The following is a 26989-nucleotide window of genomic DNA, read 5'->3' as shown; positions in this document are numbered from 1 at the left end:
TTCACTAAGCTTCCATTTCTTCCAATCCTTTGGCAACTTTGATAAACATCTTCGCCTCAAAACACCTTTAATTAAGTAGTGATTTCTGTGCCTCCAGAAAATGAATGTTTACGTTCTTTTCTCTTCCTAAACTTTTTTTCTTTATCTGTTTTTCTACCAATAGCAACTCTTCATGCTATATTATATCTCGTGCCACCTACATACTATACATTATATACCGCATTACTATGTACGCCATCTCCTTTTCGGGCATCACAATATTTACTAAATGATATTCACTCTAAAATCGAGAGAAGTCTATCCAGTTTCGTTGCGATGGCGTGTATCACTTTAAACCCATTCTCAATATACCTCAGCTAATTAATTAAAAAATGATTATTTTACGGAAGGTTATGTTTGACTTGACACAAGAAATTCTCTCGGTCCCAAAATGTCAGCAGTGTTATTTTTAACATTTGTTTTGTACGGAAGGTTATTTAAGAAAATGTATAGATAATTTACAATGTTTTTATTTTTTTGCCAGAGGATTGCTTTAGCTTCATTGGTTGTCTTTACACTGCCAGTGAGCGTGATAATTAAAATGTTTGCTTTAGTAGAGAAAACGGATAGAAGAGACAAGAGAAAAAGAAGAGAGATCAAAGTGAGGAAGGAGAGAAGAGAGAGTGGAAAAGAGAGAAAGGAGAAATGATAGAGAAGAGAAATTGGAGAACACAGGGAAGAGAGAAAGGAAAAGCGAGTGGGGAGAAAAAGAAATATGTGAAGAGAGAGAAGAAAGAGAGAGATGACAGAGTACAGACAAGAAGGAAAATAGAGAAAGGATAGATGAGATGAGAGAAACAAGAAAAGAGAGACTAAAGTAAAGAAGTAGTAGTGGAAGAAGAAGATGTAGAGAAGAGAGAAAGAAAAGAAAACAGATCAGAGAAGAGACAAGATAGAAAAGAGGGCAAGTAATAAAAAGGGAGAGAGGAGGAACAAATAATGAAGCAGGAGTGGAGAGAAAATGGAGAAAGGAGGCAAGAGAGAAAATAAGGAGATAGGGAGGAAAAGAAAAAAGAAGATAGGCAAAGAGAGCGAAAAGAGAAATGATTGGGCAGATGTCAGAATCATCTGTCGGATAACACTGTGCAGCCAATGTGGGCCAACGAGATCACGGAATTTCTTTTGTATTCGGTTTATACCATTAAATTAAGTAATAATTAATCTGTTGAAGAAAGAATATATAACCCGGTAGCCTGTAAGATTGAAATGTTTATTTTACTGTTCATTTACATTATTGTACATTTTATTAGATACGAAAATAATTTAGCAAACCGAAAACCAGATATTCAGGCACAGAAGCATTTATTTCTTCCCTTATGTACAATATCACCATATACTTTCACCTTCAGGATTTGCATTTCTTTGTACTTAATACATGGAGAAAAAAAAATGAAACAGAAAAAACAAACTCAAGGAGTGCTAAACGTTTGTCTACCCAGAAGGTTAATAAGAATTGGTCAAAGGGTGAATGACGGCAGCTACATGGAACATGGCGGGATGACCTGAAGGGAGCTTTAGGATGGGAACTCTACGATGGAATTTCTACTGGGCCTTTTTATGGGCATTTTTAATAATGGCGTTTTTGAAGAGAGTCATTAGGGGGGTCTGACTACGTTCAGGGGTCATGAATCCTCCGTATCTTTTATCTTTAGGTGGGCTTCCCCATCGGAAGTGATGTATTCTGTAGTCCCCACCTTTTTTCTTTGGCATAGACAGTAGGTCATTGTCGTCTAAGTCATCTTCAGAATCGATCTCGGGGTAGTCATCTTCCAGAGACAATTCTCTTCTTAACTCCATGGGGTAGCTTTCAGATGATTCTTCCTCCATACCGTTTGGAAAGACTTTGATTGGCCTCCTCTTCCTACCAACTGGCTTCCCCCATCGGAAGTGTTCCATTGAGTAGGACCTCTTGTTGTCTTGCCTGTCTTGGTCTTCTTCCATATTATTGTCTTCAGTGTTTTGACCGTTACTACTGGGGAACAGATTAAATATTGGGTAGTTGGCTATATCTTCCCTCTTGGAGCCACTGTTGCCCTCGTTGCCAGTGGTGTTTCTTCTGCCAAATTTATTCCAGCGGAAATGACTCATGACGTATTTTCGGACATTTTCGGTCAGAGGCTGTAGATGTCCGTTTCCCGGAAAGATGGGTGACTCGGCTGACAGGTCGGTTTTGCAGGCTTTGATGCACTCCTATGACGGAACAAAAGTAGTAAAATATGAGATAAGTTGGGTATACTGCAGACCAACAACAACAGAATTAACAACAACTTTAAATCCGAAGATAAACAAAATGACCAATAAGATGAAAATACATTAAGAAATAACGCGTGGCCGTGATATACCGTATAGCTAGATCAGCGCCATTTACTCCGACTCCTCATCTCGTCGTGTTAATTATCACTTATGCCTTGGAAAGATTTCGGAATGAAACATTTTTTGTTATTTTCATTTTGACAAATAAATCATTTTTTTTCCTATTTAACCTTTTTATTTTTTGGTCAATAAAGACGCTTTGCTTCCAAGAATTGGTTTTCACAACAAAAACTGCCGCGAGATCGGTTCCAGATACGATACATGACAAGGAACACAGCACCTGATTTCAAGGACGGATCGGGTAAAAGATAATTGCGCAAACAGGCATTAGTATGACGGAGAAAAGTACGTGACACGTTTACAGCCAGAACCGCCGGCCTGACCTTTCTTTCTCTATGCTTATTTATTTTGTATTAAATCTCTGCAACAAAATAGCGTTTTTTTGCTGCCTTTTTTCATTCTTGTTTTCTAAATTTATATTTTTCCTATATTTACATTTTTTTATTATTATTTATGTGTTTTAAGTATTTTCCCTTGCTCTATTTTCCTTTCCTGTCTTTAATGTCCGTCTTGTGTTTACTTTCCAGTTATCTTTCTCGTCCGTTCTTAATCCTCATTATTTGTTAGAAATGTGACTAAAGAGGAAAGAGGGGCACGGGGATTGGGCTCTAAAACAGGGACTGGCCAATCTAAACCGGAAAATGTAAGCGGTGCGCCCTGATTTAGGCTCCCCGGATCTCTGCTGGTCCCATGCACATCACTAGAGTTACCATCTCCTCCCAAACTGTTTCCTGGACATTTTCTGAGAGGTTGTGCCTGAAGTGTGACCGGGACACGGTGAAAGATGTCACAATCCGAGTACCATTAACAGTTATAGTGATTGCTAAAATGTTTGGTCTAGTAAGAAAGGAGAGGAGAGAAAGTATAGAGGATTAAAGAAAGAAAGAAGATTAGAGAGCTTAAAGAGGAAGAGGAGAAAACAGAGAAGGGAAAAGAAAAGAGGAAAATAGGAAAACAGAGAAAGTAAAGAGAGAAAACAGAGTGAAAAAGATATAAATGAGAGACAATATAGAAAAGAGACATGAGAATGGAAAAAGAGATAGTACAGAAAATACAGAAGAGATGAGAGAAAGGACAAGAGAGGAAAAGGATAGGTAAGAAAGGAGGAGAGAGGAGAAAAAATTAAGAAATCAGATGAAAAATTTGAGAAAATAGCGAAGAGAGGAAGGAAAGATGACTAATAAGGAAGAGAAGAAAAATAGAAGGCAAAGAGAGGGAAAAGAGAGACTGTTTAGGAAAGAGAAAAAGTAGAGAAGAGAGAGAGAGAGAGAGAAGCAAAAACAACATGGAGAAAGGAAACAAGAGGGAAAAGAGGAAGTAAGGAGATAAAGAAGTAAGACATAAAAGAAGAGAGAAACATGCTTTACACGTGCTGTTCAAGGTTGGACATTGGCTGCAGAATAACACGGTCACCGGCACGGCATTTCACGCATAAGAAGTAAACCTGGGTCTCAAGACTTCTTTATTCAAGGTGAAGGAACATAATGGGGGTGATCATAATGGGGGTGATCGTAATGGGGGTGATCGTAATGGGGGTGATCATAATGGGGGTGATCATAATGGGGGTGATCATAAAGGTGTCACAAGCACTTATCTGGAGTTTTTTTTGTACAATTCCAAATGTTCACTATCCTCAAACATTGGCTGATGACTCGCGTTACATCACAGTGACACAGTGTTTGATTTAAGATAAATGAGATCTTGGACTATTTTTAAGCAATAATAAGGACTGATTGAGTCTTTTTACAGCAGAAAAAACAGAGACGATCTGCCGGTAGGTTCTATTTTTCTATGTTTCTAATGTTTTCTTACAAATATTGACATTTTTTTTACTTTTCTCATTTAAAAAAGAATTTCCATAGAAACATATTTTGCTGATTGTGATAAAAAATGTACACCCTTTTAAAGCTGCTTAAAAACGTATGTTTGATGATGTCATAGATAGAATCAGAGACTGCAGGACCCCCATAGCATTACGCTGTGGCTAAATATTGCACTTTTAGTTAATTGATTTAGTAGAATATTTTTCTAGATGTTTTCTCACCAGGATGCCGTCTTCGCTCTCGAGGTCCATACACTTAGCGCTCTGCCAGCACTGGCCCCGGACCTCTCCGACGTGAAATACGAAGACTCCCAGTACAGCAAAGAGACAGCTCCACACCGGACACAACATTTTCAGCCTAGAAATGCCAACAAACCAAGACGGGGGTGGGTGAAATGGACACTTAATGTCTAGAAGGTAATCTGCTATGAAGTTTCAGAAGTGATCTTATCACTATTGCAACCAATAGAACCTCCTGAATGGACCATTCCATTGGTTGATATGATGATAAAATCTCTTATATCGATAGATGGATAGATGGAAAAGATCTCATCATCATATCAACCAATGGAATGATTGACCTTATATCTATATGTCCATCACATATGGCCAGGGACTGAACACAAAGCCCACAGAAGGGATCCAGGCATGATGGAAATGCCGTTTCTAGATATGGATGGATCATGTTCTAGGTTCCCCCTTATGGTCAAAAGGGGTATTACAAGTGCAAAATATGATCATAGAGGGTACAATAAATGCGTAAAAAAAGATTTAAAACAAAAACAGGAATGATTAAAGGTGGGCCAGGTGGGCCGAATGGGGCTGATTCTAGGTTTCCATAACATTTTATACAATCAGTGAAACTATGCATTGTATTAAATCAGGTTTATTTCTCATGGCGCTTCCCTTACTATGGATGCATTTGTTTTTAATTCTACTGATTCCTGTGTGTCCTTCTTGCTTATTTGCTTTTAACTTTATAGAATCATATATAAAAAAAAACCCCACATTTTTTATACCCATATAGTAAACAAATTGGACATCTTAGTTTATAATCTATAATTCTATTTTAATACCATAACATGCCTTGTTCATGAAAACTAATACATTAAATACTTACTCCTTATAAGGTGAGACGCGAAACAATTTCAGATCACAGGTAAATAGTGGAAAACATTAAAATAACTTCAAAATGCACGTATACAATATATGTAATTATTAAATAGATATAGCTCTTTTGTGGTTAAATATATAGGTTTTTTTTAATGATTTTTTTTTTACATTAGAGCTTTTTCTAATTATACTCCACATTAAAAACATAATTCCTAGTTCTGCTAAATGCCCAAATCCTTCCCAGAAATAATTCTTTCATTATGTAAAATGTTTTCTAATTTATGATTTTTTACTTCGTTTTCATGTGAAATGATAGGCTGTGGGCAGATAAGTTGAAAACGTTTCTTAAAATGTGTTGGTTTTAAGTGATTAAAACCTTCAGATAAAAGAATAAAAAGGGAAATCTTCCAAAGATAATTTGATTTTATATTAAAGATTGAATCCTATGTGGAACGGCACCTTTAATTGGAGAGTGCTGTTTGCATTTGAACCAAAACAAGAAAGTTTAAGTATTAACGCTAATCATCGTCCAGTCTTTAGGGACTCCGGGAAGCATACAGATGCAAAACACACTAATAAAACACAATTTGAGATTTTTTAATATTATTTTAAAAAAATAAGATTAATCTGGTTTAAAACTTACAATGCAAGTTTTAACCTATCCTAGTTATATCATTTTACCAATCACCCTCCTCCTGTTTCATGAACAGATTTGTCCTAAAGTAATAAAATTTTATGGATTTTACTGAAAAAAAAAAAATACCTTTAAAATTATAATGAATTAAAAATCTTATCAACAATTATTTTTTTTTTTTGCACTTCCTCCACATATCTATACTATATCATTAATTAAATCACTTTCCAGTTAGTGATTTAATAATAATGATAATAATAATAATAATAATAATAAATAATTTATTATTTTAAATCAATAAAACTTTCTAACTCCACTATCACTCAAAAAAACAATTGCTTAAAATGGATAATGATTAATCAGATTATCATTTAATATTATATATGAATTTATTATTTTTTGTTATTAATATTTATTAATAAAAAAACGAATTTTTTTACAGAAAAAAACAAAAAAAAATTTTTTTTTTCTGAAATCCCCAAAATCTAATTATGCGTGTGTGTGTATTAATAGAAGGAGTATGGAGCATAAGGATGATGAGAAGATGTCTCTGCTACGTACCTGTTATTCCTCAATGCTTCGGGTCTGTGTGAGTCTGTTCTTCTGTTTCGTCTTAGCCTCGCAGAAGCTCTTTATATATATATCGGGGTTGAGCCTCGGACAGGGAGGTGCGTTAATCGTACAGCTTTCCGGGAAGACCTTTAAATACGCAGCACATGGGGCACCGCACAACATTACGAGACGTGGGAGGAACAATAGGTGCGGGGATAAGGTTGCATGTATAGGAAAAGAAATCCACGATTAATAGACAGCGAAGCCATACACATGATATCTCCGTGGACAAAGGGGATTAACATCTTCTCTCGAGAAAAATGAAAACACTTGATTGAATTTTCACAGTTCAGATTACTGGTTTCCGCAGTTTTTTAAACTGGTATTAAAGAGTCCTACCTGGTCGCGTCAGAAGACACAAGTCGCCCGTCGAACCAACCTTCGTAGTCAACGTTTTAATCCCAGAGCGGAAAATTTGTCGTTTGGAGAAGCGACGCGTTAAGCAGGTGTTTGCCCCCCAAAAAATTTAAATTGATAAATTTTTTTTTTCCATTATTACGGAGGAAAAGCTTTTAAGCCAGAGCCTGATTAATAAAGGATAGAAGAGAAATGGAGATTTCCCCCGACTGATTGAAGTGATAATTGCTTGTAGTTGGTGTGCGGATGGGGCGGCCATATTAGACCTGAGACATTTTTTGCCAACTTTCGGGGCTTTCTTAGGTATATACATATACACAAATCAGGCAAAACGTTATGCCCTCCCGCTTAAAATCGCGTCGGCCCCCATTTGCCCCGGCGAGACCTCTGAAGCTGCGCTACGGTATCCGGCACCGAGACGTCCTTTAAGCTGTGAGGTGCGGCCCCCATGGACATGTCCCGGTGCCACGTGTACTCCAGCGACGCACCCGGCCCTCCGTGTGATGTAAAAGATAACGGGATTCATCAGCCCTCCTTCCTCCATCGCTCCGCGGTCCGGCTCTTCTGCTCACGGGCCGGTTGTAGGCGTTTCAGCAGCGGACGGGGTCAGCGTCCCGGACTGCTCTGCAGCCCCAAACGCTACAAACTGCGACGCTCTGCGGCTCCAAGGGCTACAAACTGCGACGCTCTGCGGCTCCAAGTGCTACAAACTGCGACGCTCTGCGGCTCCAAGTGCTACAAACTGCGGCGCTCTGCGGCTCCAAGTGCTACAAACTGCGACGCTCTGCGGCTCCAAGTGCTACAAACTGCGACGCTCTGCGGCCCCAAACGCTACAAACTGCGACGCTCTGCGGCCCCAAAAGCTACAAACTGCGACCCCAAACGCTACAAACTGCAACGCTCTGCGGCCCCAAACGCTACAAACTGCGACGCTCTGCGTGTTCTGAGTCCCTTCTAACAGAACCGGCATTAACTCTTTCAACAGTTTGCGCTCCAGTCGCTCGTCTGTTGGATTTGGCCCCACAGGCCGGCCTCCCCCCACGTGCATCAATGAGCCCCGGCCCCCCATCACCCAGTCGCCGGTTTATCAGCTTTTCCTTCCTTGGAGCCCTTTTGATAAATACCGACCGCTGCAGACCGGGACCCCCACAAGAGCTGCAGTTTTGGAGATGCTCTGACCCGGTGGTCTCCCCGTCACAGTTTGGCCCCCGTCAGAGCCGCTCAGACCCTTACGCTGCCCGTTATTCCTGCTGCTAACGTAAACTCTGAGGACGAAATGTTCGATCGCTGCGTAATAATATACCCCCCCCACACTGACAGGAGCCATGATAACAATCAGAGTTATCCTTCACCTGTCAGAATGTTATGGCTGATCGGTATATATGTATATTTATGTATGTATGTATCTTATAGTATAAGTATGTATAATATAGTATAAGGTTATCAAAAGCCTCTAACATAAGTTATAGCCGGTTGAGCCAGTAAGAAATCAGAGGCCATTTTGGAGCCAAGAAAGCGTTTTTCCCCTCTTTAAAGGACAGTGGAGTTTTTATTAGTCTTCTTCTGGATCAACAGCGAGGAGAAACGTGATGGATTTGGGTCTCTTCACCCTAAATGACTACAACCGAAAGTCAACCATCAGAAGCAGGACCTGCAGAGACGTCACAAACCGATGATGTTGTCAGGAGGCAAATGGAGCTATTGCAGGAGAGTTGATTGACTATTCAGTATGAAGGGCCAACACTGGCAGGATTCTCTAGTAAGAAGAGCTGTGCTGGCCCTGTATAATGTATAGTTCAATGGATGAGGAGGCTGTGAAGAAACCTTCCGATCTAACTACACATTATACGGGGCCAGGCCAGCTCTCCCGGCAGCAGAAGCTGACTTTTGTAGAAGAGTACACTTGCCTGGAGCAGGCACTATTTTAGGGGCTTCAACAGAAGAAACCCTAAATGTGTCCATTTTTCAGCCGTGTGCCACAGATACCCCGATAACTTTTATTTGTGCAGTCGGGGGGGGGGGGGGGTTGCTGGTTTTCCTGCTGCTTTTCTGTAGTTTAAATGTTCTTCTAGATGAGATGGAGGCCTCCTCAGATACCCGGTATGTTCCTCCATTCCCCTCCGCCCTCGGTGTCTTCACAGAACGCACCACAGTATTTATTTCTCCATAGAACCGACGCCATACAAAACATTCAATGGAATTCCACTTGTCGGGCAGGCAGAACGTCGTAACAAAGACCACAAACCCACTGTGCTCCATGTCAATAAACCGGGGTTCTCCCCTAAACGCACGTCTCCAGCAGCTAATCCTTCCTCATGTTTTCGCCAACCCCAGGTTATATAAAGCCCTGTTTGAGCACCGCGTGAAAACCGAACCGCCAGACTACTTGGTAGCGTCAGATGAGAAAGTGTCTGAATAAAAATATCCACAGGTTTGCCCCTCACAGGCGTTCAGAGACAACGCTTTTCCCCAAAATCCAAGGCTTGCTGTTATTTCAAAAGAGGAGAAAGAGGGGATTCCAAAAGTGTTTTACCAAATTCTACACTAAAATTATTATTTTATTTGTTTTACATGATTTAAATATGACATTGACGGAAAAATTAATGAATATATATAACATATTTTAATTTATCTCAAATATATATATATATATATTTTTATTTTTTTCAGTATATACCAGATAAATTAAAATATATGTCTTTTCTTTTTGTTTTATCGCTTGAGTTTTTACCCCCAAAAAAAGAAAACGGGGGAGAAAAAAACTCAAAACTATTTACAAATAAAATAACATTTAAAAAAAAGTTCCAGTTATCTGCAAAACTGACATCGGTTTCCCCAAAAAGTTTTTTGAGTGCCATTTCAGCCGCCATAACCGGGTCCCTTTAAGACACGGGCCCCGTTTCGCTCACGAAATAAACTGAATTTAGTTTGACCGCGTTTGTTGACTGTAAAGTGAGTTGTTTTGTTTGGAGACTTGGCCACTTCGGAATGTCAGGTAACGCAGTAAGGGACTAAATGACATAAAAGCCGCATTTATGGGTCTTCAAATACAAAATGTTCCTCAAGGATCCTTTTTTCCCTTTATTATCACAAATGGATTTTTATTTATGTCGTTAGCCTTCCAAGGATGCTAAGTGCATTTATCTGATCCTAGAACAATATAATGACTCGATGGTAAATACGGCTCACGTAATAAACGTCAAGTCAACTGCTTTTCACATCAATCTAGTACTTTCCAATTTTGAGTGAATTTCAAATACTGCCCTTTTAGAGCCGTCGTCCACCTGGCCCCCGAATAGCATAACATTTCCACCGCTTTATTGTATAGAAACAAAGTAAGCGCGGCCGAAAGCCCTTAGCGGCTCTATCAGCAGCTATAGAAAAGGGGGGGGAAAGTATCTATACAAAACAACATTTTCTATTTATTTTTTATTGTATTTAAAAAAATGTTTTTAAAAATCTATAAAAAATTATTAATTTTTACTTTTTTAATAGTTTTAAAATGTTCTTTGCAGGGAGATCGGCCCCATTCGGCCCCCGTTTCTCCTGCTGTAAAGACTCAAACCTTAATCAGCCGTTGGTCTCGTCTTAGATTCAGGAGCCGTATGTCTATCCCATGCATGTTTAATACCCTCGCTGTATTACCCTCTACCAGCTCTGCTGGGAGGCCGTTCCATTTATCTACCACCATCTCAGTAAAGTAAACCTTCCTTGCTTTTCATCTGGTTTTAGATTCCGGTCTCTTGTTATATCTTTTCTCCTCCCTTGAAATAACCTTCCCTCCTGTGCCGTGTCAAATCCCTTCATGCATCTCCCTGCACATTATGTTTTTCGGTATGGGGTGCCGATGGTCAGTCCGGGATGGCCCCTTTGCTTCTCTGCCCTCCTCTCTTCTTTCTTTCTTTTATCTTATCTCTCTCCATTTTTTTCTCTCTACTCATTTCCTTTTTCTCTTCTCCCATTTCTATCTTTTGTCTTTTCCGCCCTCTCTTCTCTAGCAAGCAAGAAGTGGGTCCTTCTACCCCATTTTTAATATTGGGGGCCCGGGACATACTCTCCTCCCTGGGAAGCTGGGACAATTTTCCTTGTTTTTCTTTAGTTAAATCGAGAAGACAACCATAAAAGCTCACACTTTATACCCTATAGTAAAGTTATTCTATAGTTTAAGGCAAACCGTTATGATGATACATGGTCCGGGGTAGCTGCCCCCCCTGTCCTGCTTTTGCACGGGGTGGTTTTTTCACTATTATTTATCTCAGGTCTCCCCCACAGTTTTTGGGAAATTGAGATGTCCAAACATTTCAACATCATGGAGCGGGGTGGCCTGACAAAATTTCCGCTTTTCTATTGCTGTTTGGTAATTGTGGCTGACTATCCTTTACTTTCTTAAAATATCGGCCTAATTGACAATAATAGACCATTACCTGGAATAAAGTGACGCGTGATACTCCATTAAGCAGAAATAGCTGGCGAACGGGCACAATAATGTTGGCGGTGTGGGGGGGGGGTCACTTATACCTCTACAGAACTTTTGTCTCATTGATACCGTTGTTAGCCTACAAGGTTCAAGGATTTTAAGGGGCGCTCCAACTATCTCATGCCCCCCTTTACATTTTTGTTTGGTCCTGTTAGAAAATTCATGAAAGGGATTCTAGAGAAACCCCCCCTATCCTTTTGGCACTTTCCTGCCCCCCCCAGATCATAGGCGTGAAGGAGTTGTGATCTTTACCCTCCCCTCAACAGCGCTACTGTTTGCACAATAGATCCAGGGGGGTTTAAGAAGACCCCTGCATGTGTGTACGGAAAGCGTGCCCATTAAGCGTCAAGCACCGAAAAGTGGTGCGGAAGCTTAACGCTGGAGGGGCGATGCACTGCAGCTCTGGAACTGTAGCTTCTCCTAAAGGTAAGTGCTTCTCCTATAGTTTAAATAATGCTTATATCATAATTATTTAACCCCTTAAAACCTTCATGGTGTTCCATGGCGTCACACCAGAGGCAGTGCCTGGGAACCGCCATTCATAATCCCCAGTTCTCACGCAGTACTCCATTCAGGTAAAGTGAGCGCTGCTGATAAGTCAGTGACCGATCAGCAGCCTCACTAAAGTGAAAAGTAAAAGAAAAGTTATCCTGCGGTAGGCTGGATCGTAGTGAACGATAGGTGCAGACTGTCTCGCGCCTGGGGCAGACCTTGGGAGCGGCCATTAACCCTCCCTGTGCCGGAAGTCTTGAGCAATCACGCGAGACTTTCTTTGTGAATGTATGCGTCGCGTTGAGATGCCGTATAGTTATGTACAGTGAGCGCTCAGATCAGGAGCTGCAGAAAATAAAAAAAAAACAATTAAAAAGATGTAAAAATTTTTTAAAAAGTGGCTATAGTTAAATCAACTGGCTGGCACCACTGATGTCATGCACGTGGGGTATTTCTGTAACCCGGAGGTAAAGCTGCATACATTTTTTTTTGGGGGGGGGTATTCTGGCGTTGCGTATAATCTGTGCAAACAATCCTAAGAAACATGGAGAAGGTTGGTGGAGAAAAGAAGAAGGAATGTTATGGCTCCATTTGCCAGGGATTGGTGACCGACTGGTTGCAGGAAAAGTGTCCAAATTCTCCTGGTGAAATACCCTGGGTTGTCTTCTTTCCAAAAATGTATACTTTTGCGGTGGTATTTTGAGCTGGGGGGCTGCTAAACAGTCCCAAATGAGAGAGAGGCCTCCAAAAAGAAAAAAGGGAACGGGCATTTTTTTTTTTAAATTCAAGAAACGTACATTGATATATTTTGTGATGTCTTGGTGAGCTGAACTGGTTTGGGGGCGGTTTTCACAGTAAAATATCAGAAACTAATTTTTTTTCATTTTTTTTTAGTTTTTGTTATTTTAATGTATTATTCATACTAAATGTTTGACTATACGTCTAAAAATGTATCAAAAGAAAGCTCTATCTGTCCTTGAAAACACAATATAGAATTTGTGGGGTGCATGAAAAGATAAAAAGAACAGTGTAACACTGCTGTCTCAGGTTTTTGGGCACAAAACACTCTCAGTAACGAAGGGGTTAATATGCACTCTACATTAGTGATTCTATATGGGCCATTTGAGTGGGGCAGGAGGGAGCCGAGGGGTTAGTAGCACCCGGGTGCAGTATTTCTTTAGGGTCCCCTCACCCTGTAGTTAAAACATACATACTAACATGCAAGCACTCACTCACTTTCATGCCATCCACTTACATACACACTATCTCCCTACCACACACCACTAGCCCTAGACTCACCCCTGGTACTCAAATACCATACACTACCACCATACGCTCCCTCTACCGCCATACGCTCGCTCTAACGCCATACACTCGCTCTATCGTCATACACTCGCTCTATCGTCATACACTCGCTCTATCGTCATACACTCGCTCTACCGCCATACTTTAAAGACCTGTACTGTTCGCACCTCCGACCAGCAGGTGTCACCTTGTTATTTATCTGTTGCCACATCCAAGATGGCTGCTGAGGCCGATGTTTTCCCTCTATCAAAAAGGAAGTAAGCCTCTCTTTGGGTATTTCTCCATTTAAAGTTGTTTGCTTGGCCTAACATTTACCCGTGCAAGGGATCCAGTCCTGGGTGACTGTTGTGGGCATGCTTTGTTGTTTAGACCATTCCCGATTGTCTAATAAACAAGAGGTTCGGATCTGATTAATTTATGCGACTTGATTAACAATCTAAAGCTTTTTTATCCTTCATCCGCCTGCCTTGACCTCTTGCCTGGGACCCCGATCAGCCCTGTATTCGGATTCTCTTGACCAGATTATTTGCTCTCGGTCCCGAGGGCTCTGCTTGTTGTGAGGCCAGCAGCATTACACATACATCTGCACTTACACACACACACACTAACACCATACACTTAAACACACATACATATATGTATTCTCCCGTATTCTCCCTCTCCCATTATCACGCGGTTGTCCTTCTCTGTCCCTTCCTCTTACCTCTTACTGGACTACTCCGGAATACTACTGACTATTATAATAATGTATACCATCAGCGTGACAGCAAGGCGTGTGATCAGGAGACAGCTCCACTAGCTGAGGATACCTGATGACACGTAGGGTGACTTCACATGTTCTTTATTGTTCTGGGCAAGGACCTTCCGAACACCATGGTAACCACTCATTTTGTGAGTTTTGCCCCAACACATCCAATACTCTTCTTCATCATCCCAAAAAAAAGCCTTTTTTCCCCCTGACGGAGCTGCAACCGAAGATCAATCAAATAAAGTTATCGAGTCAACTGTGGTCTTCTTCATGGTGTCCATTAACGCTACTCAAGAAAGCTTCTCTAACTTTCACGATATTGTTTCAGTTCCTATATTTATTGCTTACCTAATGATTCGAAAATGGAATCATTCAATTGTGTCGATTAAATGGTAAAATCGAGTGCTCGGCCAGGAAGATAACTCAACGGGAACAAAAAGTGGCCCTCGTTAATTGTCGTCGGCATTGTTCGCTCTCTAAAGATCAGCCTTGACTGAGGAGCACTTTGAGATGAGTCTTTAGAGAAGAGATAACCTCTGGGAAGGGCCGGCTTTTATTTCTCTTTAGAAAGTGAATGAGTTTAGCTTTTCACCGCAGATTGACAATCTTTTTCCATTTATGCCTTTGTGTTTCTCCTTGTCTTGCCGTGGAGGTCTTTGTAGGATGTTAATATCCTGAAAGTCAACAACCCCACCCAAAAAAAGGCTTTTACAAAATAATGACCAATATTAGAAAAAAAAAAACTTCATAATGTAACATTTATTAAAAAAAAAGAATAATCTCATTAGAACTTGGAAGTTTTTGTCACCTGGATCTAGTTGAATTGGTTCATATATTCATCTTTGGAACGTCTTTGTGATTTCATTAGAAATGATCTATAATTCATTTTACCATTTTAATTATAATGTGTATATAATATATATATTATTATTTATTTTCTAATCTAAGGACGTGCTTTTTTTTACTAATTCTAGAACTTAAGGCAATTCCATATCTTGGAGCTGAAGGGATATCTATTCCATAAAATAAAATAATTTAGTATCCCGGGGGGGGGGTCTGCCAGGGTTTTTCCGCATTGAATTTCATAGGGTGTGAAGAGCCGAGGCAAGACTAATTTCCACACTTTAAAATAAAGGAATCATTTCTGCGCCTACAGAAATGTGTCCTAACATCGCAGATATAGAATTTAGTTTTTCTCATGTACATTACATTTATTTATATAGCGCCAGCAGATTCCGTAGAGCTGTACCCCCTTTGTACTCGCCTTTAAACAGTCCTGCGGCGAGTCTCCCTGTTCGGTCTCGGTGCCGGCTTGTAATGCTGAGTGCCGGAAATTGACGTCACTTCCGGCACTCAGCGGGTAAGCAAAAACCACTTGGTGCCCCTCTCTCTTCTCCGCTTCAAAAAAACAAAAACGCTTGGGGCGGCAAAGTGCCGCCTGGGGCAATTGCCCCACTCGGCTCCATTGTAGGGCCGGCCCTGCCGGTGGGGGCGGGTCAGGTAATGCTGAGAGCCCTCCTTGCCCACCATTCGGCTAACTAATATACATCCTAGGGCACACATACGCTCGCACTAAACACAAAAACACTCAACATAACATGCACAGTCTTACAAACATATACACACTCATACATGCACACTCACTCTCATACACTCTTACTCTAAACCCAGCACCTTGCCAATGAGAGACGTTCTAGGATGTGATACATTTCTTTGGAAAAGTTTTTTCGTGGTCTGGAAGAATCACGCTAAATGTATCAATTTCATTGGCGCCCCATCGAACCTCTTTGTTAAACCTTTTTTTTCGGAAAGTTGCCGCATTCTGGAGTCCGCGAACACGAGTTTGGGAATTAAGGCTTATTATATTTCCACCTTTCCTGGACGTTTTTAAGAGTTGTACTGTAAATGATTAAAAACCTTTTAGCTATACTCTTTTTTTTTATTTTCGCTAAAATTATAAAATAACCTAAAAAAAACTCTAGTATTTGAATAGAAGGTGGATTCTATGAAAGTATAGCTTACAATAATAATGATAATAACTTCATTAAAGTAAATGGTTAAGGATATGAATAGCTTGTACCCTTTGTTTGCCAATGAGTGCAGATGATCTTCCAATACTTGGTTTAACCCTTTCAGTACCGGAGGACGGGAAAATGTTGTATTTTTTGCTGACGCTTTGCCTAAGGAAGCCTAAATCTATTTTCTACAAGTTAAGCTATTCTTAGATACCTAGTTTAAGGCAAACCATTCATCTCATCACATGATAATGGTCAAATAAAAAAAAAAAAAAATGCTCATTATTCCCTTATATATATATTTCAAACCGCCTTGTAAACTTAACAAACATTAACCATGTAGGTGACAGTACACTGTGTATCATGCAAAAGGTTAAATTCTATAATTATGCCAGGGAAAAAAATTATATATTCTTTCCCAATATATGATATTAGGTTTGCACCACTGGTTCACTGGCTTTTAAGAACTACAACTCCCGTCACCATAATAATTCTCTCTGAGTGCGATGGGAGTTGTAGTCCACAAAAGCTCATTACTCCCTTTTAAATTAAAACAAAAAACCTACTTATTTAATACAAATTGTGTGTTTTTTTAAATTTTTTAAACTTATATTATTATAATTGCCATGGTAGCAAGCAGCCGCATTAGGTTGCTTGTTCCTTGAACCGACCCCTGCCTAAAAAGCAGTGATCAGATTTTTTTTTGAAATTTGGGCTTAAAAAGATGGGCTACAGTCTTGCTGGTACACTTTAACATGCAAGAGCTCTACCAGGGAGGCAAGGAAAGGTTGTCCTTTGACCTACTGGCTGATGGACAGACCCACTACACTACAGCAACAATGTCACAGAGATTGCTATATGTAGCAAACACAGTCCCTCCTCATCCAACGTACGTTTGTCAATCTAAGCTCAGTTTGCCAGTTAAATATTGAAACTCTAAGCGTTAAAGGTAAGAGTTGTGATGGGACCGACCCAAGCAGAAGCCTTGGGTGGGCCGGATGCTCTAGGATCTCCACGAGAGGAGATCCACTGAAGTCTTCATGTCCTCCCCTTCAAGGAAACTTTTTTTGGGCAATATTGGAGTCTTCGGGGGCTCAGCTTCACTGCGGCTTCAGGCGACCCAATGATGCTCAACTCATCCGAAACCTGACGCAAACGTGCTCTGAATCTGAAAAAAAACTGAAAAATGTCGGTGCCAAAATAAGTGCCAGCGAGAGTACCAATGGCTGGTAAGATAAAAAATTCACCCTCCACCACCAGCCAATGGCCGGGGCAATTAAAGAGTGGCTATATAAAAAAGGTGCATGATGAGGGGATCCAAGGTGAATATGACATGCTTCTCAAACCATGCAAAGTGGAAAAAAAGCACCCCCCCAAACACGCTCCTCACAGTGCTGAGTGCCCCAGCAGATCCATGCTAGAGGACACTAAACCCAGCCCTAAGGCCAGATGACTGAGCTTTCCCTCAAAAGACCAAACCTCCCCAATTTTTTTTTTTTTTAAGCACCGAGGTTCGTGCTTCACTGCGAAGAAAAAACAAAAAAAAATGCCAAAGTGCCATAAGGCCACAGTGGACACCAGGTGCCCTTCTTCATTTTCCCTTCCTTCCCTTCCCATGGCCATAAGGCCTGCAGGAGGGCCGGGTCTTCTTGGCCCTTCCCTGCAAGGGTTTGGGCCACTGAATTCATTGTCTACTCAGAAGAGCTACCCGACTTCCCTCCTCACCAGAAAAGCCAGACCTTTAGGGGACCCGGCTCCACTATGGCTTTTCAGTGTCATGTCCATCCATCACATCGCAGTTTTCTACAAATAAATCTCAAATACAAACAAAAATATAAAAAAGTTAAAACACACGTGCGCTGTGAAACAAAAACATGTGCAATCATGTGACAAAACTATATACAAAATGCTCCCAGTGGAAGCCCATGTGGCGCATGAAGGGGCTTAACCTCCTACTTACACCCAGTCCTGAACCAAAGACTGGGGACCTAAAAACAGCCTCAGGGCCTCATGCATTCCCAGCCCTAAGGCCAGGAGACTAAGCTTTTCCTCTCTCACAGGTACTCACTTGATTTTTGCTGAGGAAACAATCACTACCAGCGTCCAAGTGCCTCTCAATAGGCTGCGGTGAGTTACGACCAACATGCATCACACCATATTTAAACACAATATGCAGATCATATGCAAATCAGTTGTAACAGAAAACCACACCAACTTACACAATCCTGCCATCAGAACCAATATTATTGGTCAGAGTGGCAGGAGGGAACTGAGCTCTAGAGTGCACTATCTCCATTGTGTACGTCTGAACTGGTTTCTTTTCTAATCAGGTGACTTGAATATAAATCCAGGGATAGTGACCAGATATTGATCTGCAGTTAGGGTCCACCGTTGCTTGCCAGAAGTATGTAATGCAATCCAGCGGTCCACCATCTGTAAAGGGAAATACCGGCTCTAGGTGTCACCGAGTTCAGCAGAGTTGAACAGAGTTGAGTTGAACAGAGTTGAGTTGAACAGAGTTGAGTTGAACAGAGTTGAGTTGAACAGAGTTGAGTTGAACAGAGTTGAACAGAGTTGAGCAGGAAGCGAATTCTCTTTGGGTTCAGGGATACTGGCACTAGAATCTTGGAGTGTGCAGATCTCCATCGCAAAGGTGTATTTAATAATCTGAAATGTAAAATGTAGGAGCTGAGAATATAGCAGGCCCGCTCTAATATTAAATACTCTGCTATATAAAGTACAGCGTTCTGCATGGAATAAGCACGGCGGTGCGAAACGCGTCAAGCGTTCATTTTCCTTTTTTGCTGCATTGTATCTCTTGTTGTCTCCTGGAGATTTATATTCTTGTTGCTCTTAATTATTTTGGATTTCAATAAATAATAACTTCATTTTACGTGATAAGCTTAGAATGTTGGCTCTTCATTCTCGAAGTGATAGCATGGGAAATGCTCTCTATTTTGGCTTGAGCTCCCGATCAGAGGAGTACCGGAGGTAACAGAACACTTGCTCTCTGGACGGAGCCGGCACAGGCTTGTGTGGAGCCTGAATGTTTACTTTCTTAAGAACATTTGTTTCTGCACTTTACTGAGAGTATGGTAGATAAGTGGAACAGCCTCCCAGCAGAAGTGGTAGAGGGTAATACAGTGAGGGTATTAAACATGCATGGGATAGACATCCGGCTCCTGAATCTAAGACGAGACCAACGACTGATTAAGGTTTGAGTCTTTACAGCAGGAGAAACGGGCCGACTAGACGGGCTAAATGTGTCTGCGATGCCGTAAAGTTCGATTTTTCTATGTTTCAATGTATGAGAGAATTTCATTGGTGTAAGGTCAGGATTTAGAAGGTCTGTGCTGCCACCTAGTGGATGCCCAAACCCTAATCGCCTTATAATTTAGTAACCCTTTGGGCGCCGGTGGTCACGACGCATTTTTTTATTAGTTCGACTACTATTTGGGTTACAATCTTATAAAAATCTTGAGCGCCCTTTTTTTTCAGTTAAGCTGTTCATGCCATATGACTAGTAGAAGGCAAACCATTGAATGGTGAATGTATATAATAATTTTCCCTATATGTACCAAACCAAATAATAAAAAGATAAAAATGGCTTTAAAAAAAATAAATAATAATAATAGAAAAAGCTGGGTCCTTTTTAATAAAATGATCACGTTGTGGTGCAGGCTATCACAGGTATTATTAGGTGAATAATATATGTAAATGTGTGTGTAGTGTTGAGCTTAATGTAAGTAGCAAGGGTTAACTTGTTTAACCTTACCTAATCATTTTAACCCCTTAGGGTTTACTATTACCGTAGTATTACGTGCGCATGGGCGTAATAGTACGTCCTCTACTAGACATGTCCCTGCCAGTATACAGGGAATCTGACAACAAGGGATCTCCCCCGTCAGCAGTAGAGTGTCTCTCTTTTCAAAGGAAAAAAAACACAAATATTTTTTTTAAATAGTAATAAATAAATAAATGCAAAAGTAATAGTTAATAAATAATTTAATGGACATTATACCATTATAAGGGGTGCCATTGCTTATAAGAGAGACCTCTGAGGTCCTCAAAGGCATCCTCAGACAAAAAATAGTTTAAATAGTAAAAATAATAATAATAATGAAAAAATAATAAAATAAAGAAATAAAAAGGTTTAACTTGTAAAAATAAGTGCCCATAATAGACGTACTGCTTCCAAATATTTCAGAGCATCACGGGTAGATGAATTATCATACTAAAAAATAGAAGGGTATCGGTTCGTCTTGGTCTATCAGTTCTAGTTTTGTCAGACCCTTGGAATGTAGGGACTGTAAGGAGAGATGTGGGGATTGTTGGCGCTGTATGAGTTAAAGATAATAATGAGAATAATGCGTTACTTACATACTTTATACTTTAGTAATAAAAAATGATATTTATTGAAAATAATTATTCGGTGTAGGGCATTCCCCTTTAATTGTATTGTATTCGCTTATTCACACCCACTAAGTGCCCCAGTTTCCTGAAGACAGTCCTGATATCCAAGAGGAACTTTTAAAACAATCCTCCCACCATAAGCCAAATATCTCTCTGGCTGTTGGCAATTTCTTCATGACTTCCAACATCTTCCACCGCAGAGAGGTTTCTCCCCAAGGGTTCAAGCCGATGCCGCCTTTACCATGTAGGCAACCAGCGCAACATCCAAATCTTCAAAGATCAGGCAGGAACGGGCAATTTTCCCGTCCTGATACACACATGATTCCGTCATTTTGGAACTTGCCTCTTTACTCCCATTTTAAAGGGTGGGTAAAAGTTTTCAACCGCTTCTAGATGTTAGGATGAACAAAGGAGAAAGCATGATGACGTGTGCGTGTATGTAAGAGAGATAAGGGCTAAGAGATCACCCGGGGAGCAATAAAAAAGCAGAACTGACCCCAAAATCTGAGCGTTGATCTGGTTGAGATAAGGTTGTATATGTGTCCTTATTTAGGGTTGAGCTATACATAAGGTTATCGGAATGATTCGGGTTTTACCCCAAGCGAGATCCCAATTTAAAGCATGGCCACCCTAGTCAACGCACCTAACGTACGTAATTACCAATATAATGCCATTATGATGTCATAATGTTACACACCGCTTTATGTACGCTCAGGCGCTGTTCTATCAATCCCAAATCTGTATTTTTTATACTGTACTTTTATGCAAATTCATAAATATTATTAAATAAAAAAAAAAAAGTGTCCCTTTTTGTTCTATATAAATGTGTTCCCTAAAATGACCCATTTTTGCTGTTAATGGGCTAGTAAAGCACGACATAAGTTCTAGAATTTAATCAAATCAACCATTGAAATAGAAAATAGCCAGAAATCTGAAAAATAATTGTTCTTAAAAATTTGGATTGAAAGGATCAAAAGTAATCCTTTTTGATGCAACCCCCCCCCCACACACACAAATTTATAAATTTACATCTATACCGTATTCCTGAATATTTGTGGCTTGAAGATCCATTAAAATACATATTACTAAAAAATGCACTTTATTTTAAAGGTGTTTAAAGAAAAACACTGAATCCGATGGGTAAAGTGGTAGTAACAGCTGTATTGATGATACAATGATAAACATATAAAATCAGTGTCTCTATCGCAGATGCCTGGCTCAATTGGTTGATCTGCGCCGGAGGCGGGGAAACCACAAGCGCATTCTCATCACCGCCAAGCTGGCCAATCGGCTCGTAATGGATGAATCGCACTTTGACGGACATGGCGTTTACGTCGTTGGTGGCCGTTTTCATGGATGTGACGCGTTAGGAATTGATGGGGGCCGACATCGCCAAACCCACCGTTATCATCAAACCACCCTAAGCTTCTCCCGCCCCAAAAAATAAATAAATAAATAAAAAGGTTGGGTCGTCTCTTGACATTCACGAACATATAAAGCAAGAATGAGAGTCTCAGTCGCTTAACATTGTGCTGGAAATCTCAGGCACACGTTGGAGTCCTCAGTCCAAAATGTCGGAGCCGAGCTCTTCTACCTGGAGGCTTCTTCCTTCAGTTCTTTGTTTTTTCTGACTTCTTCTGCATGTTTATCCTGGAGGGTAAAAAAACAAAACAGAGCGGTGACTACTCACATATTTAAATCACGCGTTTAAGATCACATGAAGAAAAAAATCAATGGTCCCATCTTCTTCCCATTCTAAATTACTTGTTCCTTATTAATTCTTCCATTTTTAGTCTATGCCAGGTATCTTCTACACTTTCTGTAGGGTAGAATCTTCTCTAATTACCCCTCAGCCTCTCACATTCTAACTTTAATTCATGTTCCTTAGTTCTGGACCTCCTCATTTTATTGAAATGTTTTCCCTCTTGGACTTTGAAAAGGTCTCTTTCCCACCGTTCTTCTATGGCCTTCACATTAAGTCTTTCCTGGTATGTTTCGTTCAGTAGACCACGGTCTGTTTTATCGACCTTTCTTAGAATGTTCTCTATGTTACGTCTCCAGAACCAGACTCAGTGTTCCAAGTGATATCTCACCGGTGATCTATAAAGCAGCATTAGATACCTCCTCCTATACAGCCTAGCATCCTACTGGCCTCTCCTGCCTTCACAAGAACAGAAAGGCAGGAGAAATATAAAAATATGACCCCAAATAATCCCGACCCTGGTTTTTCAACTTATATTGAAGTTTCCTTTTCCGCCAATAACACACCAGGCCCATTTGCAGTGAAGGACTATTGTAATGGTCCTCATAGAACTCATCTCTTTATCATAGAACCAAGTAAGATCACCAGTATTCCATAGCCCCGCTATTTTAGATCTGTCGATCATGTTTCTTTTAGTTGCTCACGAAGAGTAGGTTTTTGTTGTCACTCGACCCTTAGATTTGCTTTAGGAATGGAATTAGAAAGGGGGGAAAAAATGTTAAAAAGAGTATGTTCTTACCACTTCTAACTAACCTTCTCCTGCAGGCGTTCAAGCATGGCAGCGAGGTGGGCTTCCCGGTTCTCCTTGTTGACTTCCATTCTCTGTGCTAGCTTCTCCTTGGCCATTTTGATGAAGTTATTGTTCTCCTCGATGGCTTTCTGAATGACTTCGCGTTCGTGCTCCCGCTTTTCCGCCAGGTGTTTCAGAAGCTCGGCTTCCTGGTACTGTAAGAGGTGGAAGGATTACCCCAATGAGATCTGATATCGACTGATTTGCACCCATGGGTGATGGATGGTGAACAAACCATGGGTGTCATACTCATAGCTATTGAGTTAGGAATACAATGTGGTGTATGTTGGGGGTAATTCAGCATAAATGGAGCAGGGCAAAGGTTAGGCAAACATACCCACTACAAACTTAAAGTAGGTTTGGGTCAAAAAATTAACACAATGATGGGTCTTTTAAGGGTCATCGATTTGGATAATGCTGAAGGACCTTGAAGGATCATCTCCCGTGATGGATGATCTGGGGTTTCAGCTGAATGTTGGGTCACATATAACTCAACTCAGCTGAGAGAGGGGGTATGGGATACAAAGATTTAAATATTTAAAGGGATTTAAAAAAGGACAGGAGGGGAATTTATTTCAAAGAAGGAGAAACGTTACAAGAGACCAGAATCTGAATTTAAGCATCCATGGGACAAACATACAGCTCCTGAATCTAAGACGAGACCAACGACTGATTAAGGTTTGAGTCTTTTTTTTGAGTTTCCAAAAAAATATCAGTTTTTGTACAACAAATGATTCCATGAAATACTCAGCACTTTCATTATTCAGATTACGAGATCTCAAACTCTAGTACCTTGCGCCTCTCTTCAGCTGCTTCAAGTTTTTTCTGGATTTCTTCTAGAGAAGGATCCCGCCGTTGTGGGAGAGAAGCATTGAACTCTGGGCCGCCGTCGAATGAAGGTGGCTTGAGGATGACCTCAAAGGCATGTCCAGAGGCTCTCTTGTTTAATTCTATAACCTCCATGTCTGAGATAACGCACCAGTTGAGGTCTACGGTGTCTGCTGAGATAAGAGAGAGACTGAGGAGGTTTTATAATAAAAGTATATGAAGAAACCCACTGCACTTAGAAGGGTTATTATCTTAAGCGCTGCCCTAGGCCTGGCTCAGTGGAGTGCCTCCCAGCCAGTGTTCCCTCTAAGTTGTGCGCTTGTGCGCGCGCACATAGCTTTTTTAGAGAGCGCACACGTGCAAAAATTGTGCGCACAAGTTTTTCCCAATAAAAAAAATAAATTAAAAAAAATATTTATTTTTTTATACTTAATGCGGCGCGGATCTTGTACGCACAAAATTTTGTCTCTGGGAAAATTTTTGCACAAGAGAAATTTTCTGCGCACGCCACCTAAGAAAAATTAGATGGAACATTGGTCCCAGCTATCCCCTCTGTGGCTCTTTGGGTAAGGTTAGTGGCTGGCCACACCCACCTCCCCGCCCACTCCCACCTCTTCCTGCCTCTAGCCACACCCCCAAGTGCCTGGATATTTACAGCCAGAATGTGGGGGGGGGGGTTTGATGTCATATTGTTCCGTGCTTACCATCATACTTGTAAGTTTGGTTTTTTAAAGGGTCAGACAGGAAACAGGAACAGAAAATGGACACTAGAGGGAGCTCCTTCATCTTCTCTTTGTAAGCTGCATGGCGAAAATAGCAAAGAAAATACTGTGAGCGAAAGGACCCAAAATACAACCTGTATTCAGTGTTACCCACGGAAAAGCACGGAAAGCGGTGTACAAATATTGAAAATTCTAAGTATGGTATTTTTCCAAGTGTTTATTTTGTCTGGGTATTACCAAAATACAGATTATTGCTAAAAAATACACACAAAAAAACTGTATAGTGTACATAATAATAATCACCATGGAAACCAGGCAAAAATGCATGGATGACACATTAATCAAAAATGACACAGGGTGGAGTCACCGTGAGGTATAGCTGAGTGCTGGCAAACTGAGTGCTGGCAAACATTATATAACGATTACCGTCATGTATTTAACCCTGTAAATACCGGACAGGTGTGAAATATATTTAACCCCGTAATTAATGGATGGGCGTGAAATATATTTAACCCTGTAAATATCGGACAGGCTTGAAATATATTTAACCCTGTAAATACCGGACAGGCTTGAAATAAATGTAACCCTGTAAATACCGGACAGGCTTGAAATATATGTAACCCTGTAAATACCGGACAGGCTTGAAATATATTTAACCCTGTAAGTACCAGACAAGCTTGAAATGTGTTTATTTTTTTAGCTGGAAGGGTTTTACTGAGCATAACCAGCAGAAGTAGCAATGATTATTATTAGTATTTTTTTAGAAATTCCTCAGAAAAGGTCCCTTTTCTCCTCATATCTCATCTTTCTCTTTTATCTCTCCCTGCCATCCCCTTTTTCATACTTGCTTCCCTTTCTCTCAATTTCTCTTCTTTCTCATTATCTCTCCCCTTTCTGCTCATCTCTAATCATCCCCTCTTTCTCTTTATTTCAGTTATTATAAAACTATAACGGTCATATATTTAACCATTTAAATGCCGGACAGGTGTGAAAAAGTACTGGAAAAGTAACAGGACAATAATTTAACAGTATGATCGGTCACTCAAAGTGATTATTTTTGGTAGATTATATTTTAGAATTTCCTCAGGAAAAGGTCCATATTGAATTATTATTAAGGCTTGGACGAAACTTGTTGGGGATTTTACTTTTCTGAGTGGGTGGTAGATAAGTGGAACAACCTCCCAGAAGAAGAAGAAGGTCTTGTGAGCCTACAATTCCATTATTCCTTTTTGAGACCTCCTAAACACGACAAATACAGTCCTTTTTTTGCCCTTTACCTTCATTTGTTTAACTCACCTGCCAGAGTCATGATTCTGAGGTTTTGGTTCTGTTATTTTTAAGACAAAAGGTCACAGTTTGAGGTATTATCTGTAAAGAGAAAAATGGATATAAGAAAGTTAAATAAAATACATTTGTGATCAACAATACACGCTTAATATGATTGGGGGAAAAAGAAATGCAAAGTATTTTTATGCAAAAAAAAAAAAAAGATAATTATTATCAATATCACATCACTAAGCCTGATAACCTTCAAGCATTAACCCTTTAGGAGCATTTTTATTATATTATAGTGTCACTAATGGTGGCAGCCAAAGGGTTCTAATAACAACCGTTACGTCAGGAGATAAAGTTATTCTGAATGGAGTCACCTGTATTCAAGCAGGGATTCCAGTTATGATATAGCTGGAAAAAAGCACCAATCAGGGCGCTTGGATATCTTTAAAGCAGAATATGAAGGAGTCGGTTGTGAATGATGTAATCCTGAGAATCTGCCCATTAACCCCCGAGACTCAGGGGCAAACCCTGACACTTTGTGAGTTTTAGCTCAATTCCTTAATTAAGAAGCTTTGTGGCAACAAGTTGGTTCCCAGTTGGAGCGGCTTGTGAGCGCGGGGGCAGTAAATCATCAACATATGGCGGCGGTGACATATTAATGGGGCAAATGACATCATATACCATCCATCTCAGAAGGACACAAAGCACAGAGGCTGTCAAAGTGCAGGCCTCCACTCTGTAAGGGTGGTAGATAAGTGGAACAGCCTCCCAAACAGAAGTGGTAGAGGGTAATACAGTAAAGGAATTTAAACGCTACATGGGAACTCCTGACCCGGCAGTAATGTCTGGCTGGCAGTTTTAGGAATACCCGCCAGAGCTATGAACACCCGCAGGGTAATAAATCGTTCGCCCCTCTGGGGTGGCATGAAAAGGCCATTCAAGTGGAAACATCCTGAAAGCTGCTTAATTAGGAAGCTGGTCATCTATTTTCTAATACAGCTTATAAATAATTCATACCATAGGGTTCCGTTAGTGCCTGTACTGGATTCTAATTTGTCATGTGTCATGTGATGCATACATTTACACTTTGTACAGCACTACAGAATGTGATGGCACTATTTAGATCAATAAATAATATATAATGGTTCGTTTCATATTTATTTGATATTGTGGCATTTAGGACAACGATGGGTTTCAAAATTAATTTTTTTG

General features: G+C 40.3%; 2 protein-coding genes across 4 annotated transcripts; both read right to left on the bottom strand.

The window, feature by feature from the left end:
• Positions 1-1581: 1581 nt before the first annotated feature.
• On the bottom strand, positions 1582-4585 carry POMC (proopiomelanocortin). The gene is made up of 2 exons (XM_089497918.1): positions 4457-4585; positions 1582-2229 (listed from the first exon to the last, which is right to left on the bottom strand). Exons 1-2 carry the CDS (start codon positions 4583-4585, stop codon positions 1582-1584), a joined length of 777 nt encoding a protein of 258 aa, XP_089354044.1.
• Positions 4586-21990: 17405 nt separating this feature from the next.
• On the bottom strand, positions 21991-25811 carry LOC149283147 (stathmin-4-like). 3 transcript variants are annotated; one of them, XM_089497919.1, is made up of 5 exons: positions 25799-25811; positions 24485-24580; positions 23745-23953; positions 22916-23107; positions 21991-22050 (listed from the first exon to the last, which is right to left on the bottom strand). In XM_089497919.1, exons 1-5 carry the CDS (start codon positions 25809-25811, stop codon positions 21991-21993), a joined length of 570 nt encoding a protein of 189 aa, XP_089354045.1. The 3 variants fall into 3 exon arrangements, with proteins under 3 accessions (XP_089354045.1, XP_089354046.1, XP_089354047.1); XM_089497920.1 differs by having other exon boundaries at positions 23745-23950; XM_089497921.1 differs by lacking the exon at positions 24485-24580.
• Between the last annotated feature and the right edge of the window lie 1178 nt (positions 25812-26989).

This window comes from Sceloporus occidentalis, unplaced genomic scaffold (genome assembly GCF_023333645.1).
Source record: "Sceloporus occidentalis isolate IW3139 unplaced genomic scaffold, rSceOcc1.0.p SCAF_111, whole genome shotgun sequence".
Lineage (NCBI taxonomy): Eukaryota > Metazoa > Chordata > Lepidosauria > Squamata > Phrynosomatidae > Sceloporus > Sceloporus occidentalis.
This window is presented reverse-complemented; position numbering and strand designations above follow the sequence as displayed.